Raw genomic sequence first — 6,000 nt, forward strand, 5'->3', positions numbered from 1 at the left:
CACTAGACAGACACAAGGGGCCAGGCTCTTGCAAGCTGAGAAAGATGGTTCCTTCAACCAACAAGTTGAAATACCTGGAAATAAGCAGGTTTCTCACCTATATTCTAGGTAAAGATATTTTATGAAGGAAGACAAGGGAAACGAGCTCCTTGTGTTTCTGTGGATGGTCCTGATTGATAGAAAGTCAGCCACCTGAAGTGTGACACCCGTCCATCAGTCTCTTTCTAGAACACTCCCACAGTAGCATCAACTTTCTGGACTCCATGATCAGCTTCAACAATGGAACCCCACATATGACTATATACAAGAAATCCCTGGATCACCACACTTACCTTCATGGATCCAGCAACCATTCGAGACACGTTAAGAAATCGATCTACAGCCAGGCACACAATATACAGGACTTGCTCCAGACAAAGTCTGGGATACACACTTAAACATACTTGCAATCTTCACTTAACAAGGGCACTCCACTGGAGAAGTAGATTGCATCATGGAAAGGGTCACCCAAATACCCTGGGAGAACCTGCTTCAGTACAAGGAGGGGAACCCACTGACCACATAGAATCATATAACTGGAAGGGACCTCAAGAGATCATCTGATCCAGGCCCCTGCACTCAAGGCAGGACTAAGTATTACCCCTAGTTTCCCCTAAAGCCCCACACTAGAATCCATATGGGGTATCATCAAACAGTTATAACCCATATTTGATGGGGACCACATCCTAACGAAATCTTTCCCAAACCCTGCTTTTGGCCTTCAAACAACAGTCCAACTTTCTCTTGCTCATCCAGTAGCTAGCTCCCCACCAATCGGGACACACCAACTCAAAGTGACAACAGATGCAAAACCATCAGACATATCTCCACTGCTACAATGATTAATATCACCCACAATACACCTGTCTGGCACATATAAAACCCATGAATCTTATCACAACTTGTGGTGTACCTCGACTATTCTGTGCACGAAATCAATTGCTACGCTCTCAAATGAACTTCAACAGAAAAATAAGACATACCATATCACCTGTGCGCAAACACTTTTCATAAAGCAATCACTTCATACCTGACCTCTCAATCTTCATCCTCAAAGGAAACCTGCACACCTTCAAAAGGCAAGCCTGGGAACTTAAATGCATAACTCTGCTAGATGCTAAAGTCCATGGACTCTGAGACACTGCTTTACAACAATTTGTAACACGCCCCACTGCCTGCCAACTCTTAATTGCCTCCTACTTTTTAAGAGGTCTCCTACAGCATGTGTGAACCTGTTATGCTTAACAATCTGCCCCAACTTGTATTTGGGTTAGCCACTTCTGTTACCTTCCCTAAACTTGAAGATGAGCTCTGTGAAGCTCGAAATCTTGTAGTCTGCACCAACAGAAGCTGATCCAATAAAAGATATATTACTTTACTTACACTGGTCCCATTTTATGAGACAGTATGGCTACAGCAATGCTACAATCAAATTAGAGATGGAATAACTTACCAGTTCAGAGGGGGTTAGTCTCAGGTTGTAAAATGTCTTTAGTCTCTGAAAGGTCATGGTTTATTCTTGACCACTTTAAAATGTTTTAAGTTTAAATATTTTGTACTGTAGCTTCTAAGTCATGTGTGTTTTTCCCTCCCCAGATTGGCCGGTCAACAGAAAGCCCTATAGACTTCGTAGTGACAGATACTGTTCCTGGAAGTCAGAGTAATTCAGATACACAGTCCGTACAGAGCACTATATCAAGGTTTGCTTGCAGAATCATATGTGAACGGAACCCTCCTTTTACAGCAAGAATATACGCTGCGGGATTTGACTCATCGAAAAACATCTTTCTTGGGGTAAAGAGACACTTTCTCTTCCCAGCTCAGTGCGGGCTTATATTTAAACTAGTTTATACCTCAGAATTACAGATGAATGGAAGTTCTGTCATTGTCATTCCTCATAGGAAAAAGCTGCCAAGTGGAAGACATCCGATGGACAGATGGATGGGTTAACCACAAATGGAGTTCTTGTTATGCATCCGCGCAATGGATTTACTGAAGACTCCAAACCAGGGGTATGGAGGGAGATATCTGTGTGTGGAAATGTGTTCAGCCTCCGTGAAACCAGATCAGCTCAGCAGAGGGGAAAAATGGTAAGTGTAGTGAATAACATTTTATGCTGCATATTTGATACAGATACATTGTTTAAGGCTGTACCTAGGGCTACATAAGGGCCAAAGTATGTTTGATTGACTTAAACAGTATAGGGCCTTACTCTGTATTTAGTCACATTAATTTTAGTGGCTGCTCATGGAGTAAGATGCTACTCAACCCGAGTAAGACCGGCAGAATCTGGCCCTAAATCATTCATTTATTGTATGTCTACACTGCTGTGCTAAATTTAGTAGCCCAGTCTAGCATGTTGGTCTGTGAGCAGTGGAAGCTTTGCTACATCATGATGTGGGCTTTTTAAAAGTTTTTTTAAATTATTTCCTAACCCTCCCTTTTCACTTGCATCTTTATTCACATTTTGTTCATTTTGTGGGGGAGGGGAATTCCCACAGTTCTTTGGATGTTTCAGAGTTAATGTAATGTAAACCTTGCTCTAGAAAGATTCATGAGATATAAAACCAGACTTGTCTTGATATGACTTTTTTTTTTTTCCCCGAGCAAAAATTTTTTTAAATCAGATGTTTTACTTGTTTTAAGTTGTGGTGCATTTGTTTAGGAAAGATGGTGTGCTGATTGTGTGTGTGTTTGTTTGCATACACTACTACTAACTTAAAACTAATGTTGCTTGCTCCCATGGCAAACTATTGCTCTTTCTTTAATCAGCTTAGCTGGATGCATGATCAGGAAGGAGCTCATGATGATTAGGCATGTGGGTGCTTTTGGTGGCTTCAGTTTTAGGGTCCCGAACTTGAGACATAGTTAAAGGTGCCTGATTTTCAAATAATTCTGAGCACCTACCCTCTAAATATCAAGCTCTTTCAGGTATCTCAGATTGAGCACCCAAAATCACTGCTAGTTGAAACTCTTGGCCGGAGCTCCCTAGCCAGGTTTTACAGTTGTTTTCTTCAAAATCTATACAGTCAGTTTGAGTAACTTTGTGATCTCTGTGCACTTCCATCCCAGGTTGAGAATGAAACCAACCAACTCCAAGATGGCTCATTAATCGATCTGTGTGGAGCAACGATGCTGTGGCGAACTGCCGAAGGCCTTTCACGCACTCCTACGGTGAAGCACTTGGAAGCTCTAAGACAGGAAATAAATGCCGCCAGGCCTCAGTGCCCTGTAGGGTTTAACACATTAGCATTTCCTAGTATGAAGAGGAAAGATGTTGTAGATGAAAAGCAACCGTGGGTGTATCTGAACTGTGGCCACGTACATGGCTATCACAACTGGGGAAACAAAGAGGAAAGAGATGGGAAGGATAGAGAATGTCCCATGTGCCGCTCTATTGGCCCCTATGTGCCTCTGTGGCTTGGATGTGAAGCTGGATTTTATGTAGATGCAGGACCTCCAACTCATGCGTTCAGCCCATGTGGACATGTGTGCTCAGAAAAAACAACTGCATATTGGTCCCAAATTCCTCTTCCTCATGGTACTCACACTTTTCATGCAGCCTGTCCGTTCTGTGCACATCAGCTGGCTGGCGAACAGGGTTACATCAGACTTATTTTCCAAGGACCTCTTGACTAATACGCGTGTCTCCCAGGACTTCATTAAATTTATAAGCTAAGCAATTCTGATTTTAAACAAACTGTCTATTTCATATTCTCTGGGTTTTGACAGTTTGCATTAAAATGAAGATTTGTTTTGTTTTGTTTTGTTATAGCAGCTAAATCCCTTTCTAGATGAGGAAAAGCCTGGAAACAACGAGATTATGGGGAGGAAAGGGAAAGTTCCTGACTTTGTTTAATGTCTACTTTTGGAGAAGGGGAGGAAATTTATGCATAGCGAAATTCAATGCCTTCAATTTAATGTTTTTGAATGACGTGTCCTTGGTGTGTTAAAAGTTGCTTTTTTGGGGGGACGGGGTATAACTGTGGGTAAATGTGGTCAGTTCAAAGGACATTAGTTTACAGCTTGGATGCAAACATTGTAAAATATAGCAACATGTATATTAACTTTTTCTATTTATCTTTATTATTGAAATTATCTTATGGCATTTTGATAGAGGAGCAGCATGGTAGTAGTGTGTGAAATCCATTGACTGGATGCATAGAATAGTCCTTGATGGGGGAAGATTAGAAGAAAACTGTAGAAGTACCTTTTTAAAATCTAGAGTACTATTGAGTTCTTAGAGTAGCCGAATGCTTTTTAAACAAAATTAATGCAAATTACATTGGTGTAAAAATATGCTTTAACCTCACAAAAGATAATTATGATGGACTTTTTAAAATGTCTGTCCATTGGGTAGGACTATAATAAAAGAACTGGTCACAGGAAAACATTTACCTGATTCTTTGAATATGCAATTTTAAACTAGGTTAAGGATTTTTCTCCTTCTGTTAACTAATCTTTTATTTACCGTTAGCAATGTTTGAGGTTTTTTATTTATTTAAACAACAAAAAACAAACAGCCAAGACTCATCTGTTCTTCACTGTTAGAAAAAAGCCATGAATTAGCCAGAGAGCTGTGTTCAATTTAAAGAATTATTCATTCTGCTTTTAGTCTAATCCCTTAATTTGTATGCAGGGTGGGTAGATGGCACACTGGCTTCATACACTTTGCCTTTCAGCTCCACAGAGCTGGGTACAAATATGTATTTAGGTGACAATTGAAGACATTGCAGCCTTGGAGCTAAGATGTTTGTCCACATCCCCAAACCATCATGTAAATTGGCACAATTGGCAGTCTGTGCTCAGGAAGAGCTCAGATTGAGATTGAGTTGTATGCATGGCGCTTGAGGTGGAGGAAGCTTGCAGAAAAGTTACTCACACCATGGCTGATTTAAGTCTGTTTTTAGTCTCACTTTCAATATCCCTCCCCCAAAATGCTCCTCTTTTTTTTGCACCCCCACCCCCCTTCCAATCCCTTACCAGAAAAGGCCGGTGCATTACATGGAATTTGAGGCTAATCCACCATGCTTTATGACAAACATTCAAATAATCCTTTTAGGATTGAGGTAAGCTTTTTTTTTTTTTTTCAAACGAGCTTTTTAAACTGGTTTCTCTTCTTTGGATTGGAAATATGTACGGTATAAACTGATAGTAGCAAATTCCCGTACTCTGTAGCATAGCTTTAATTTATCCTATCACAAAGCTGTTCTGAACTTTTCTTGGTAAAAACAAACTGAATTGTGTTTAGAAGTCATGAATTATTTACTGTCAAGAATTCTTTCTCCATTTTAAAAAGATACGTATCTATTGTTTGGTTCACTCAGGAAATGTATGTGTCAGGAAACCTGTATTATAAGTTCAAGTAGCTGTCATGTATAAGTAACTGCTGTTACACCATTTCAAAGAAATATAATTGATTTTGACATTTTTCCAGTTTCATGCATTAAGTAATGAGACTTATGCAACAAGGAATCCCTGTATTGTGGTTGTTCTAATCATTTATATTCAGACTATATATACTGTAGTTTAATTTTTATTTTCAAATTAATTTATTCAAACTATGTGAGTAAACACTTTTCAAAAATAGAAATTACAGAGTTGCCTATTGCTCTGTTGCATTTGTTTCTGCTCATATGGAAAAGATTTAACGAAGATGGAAAGGTTACGGTATTTTCTGAACAGTCATTTTTAAAAGTATCTCCTTCACTTTAAGCATGTTAGTTTCACTTATATTGAGAGCAGAGAAATCTGATGAGATGACCATCAGGGGTTTATGAGATTTGGCATGTTCATGGCTTGACTAGCACCTCCCTCCCTCCCTCCATGTGGAGGGGATCTCCCTCCAAATTTTGGCAAGGATGAGAAAGAGTGGTGATTACTCGCCATCTTCCCTCCTTGGCACTTCATTCAGAGGAGGACAATATGAGCGGTACGGCTCTGCACTGCACCCAGACTCCA

General features: G+C 39.9%; 1 protein-coding gene across 3 annotated transcripts in view; it reads left to right on the forward strand.

The window, feature by feature from the left end:
- The window catches only part of PELI1 (pellino E3 ubiquitin protein ligase 1), a 57,449-nt gene extending 51,807 nt beyond the window's left edge, over window positions 1-5,642 (forward strand). For all 3 annotated transcript variants that reach the window (XM_037896066.2, XM_037896067.2, XM_043543974.1), the window contains exons 5-7: window positions 1,636-1,833; window positions 1,941-2,129; window positions 3,112-5,642. In XM_037896066.2, coding sequence (XP_037751994.1) covers window positions 1,636-1,833; window positions 1,941-2,129; window positions 3,112-3,678 — 954 coding nt within the window. In that variant the 3' untranslated portion in view covers window positions 3,679-5,642. The remainder of the gene's footprint in view (window positions 1-1,635; window positions 1,834-1,940; window positions 2,130-3,111) is intronic.
- The last annotated feature ends 358 nt before the right edge of the window (window positions 5,643-6,000 follow it).

Source organism: Chelonia mydas, chromosome 3 (genome assembly GCF_015237465.2).
Source record: "Chelonia mydas isolate rCheMyd1 chromosome 3, rCheMyd1.pri.v2, whole genome shotgun sequence".
In the NCBI taxonomy this organism is placed as follows: domain Eukaryota; kingdom Metazoa; phylum Chordata; order Testudines; family Cheloniidae; genus Chelonia; species Chelonia mydas.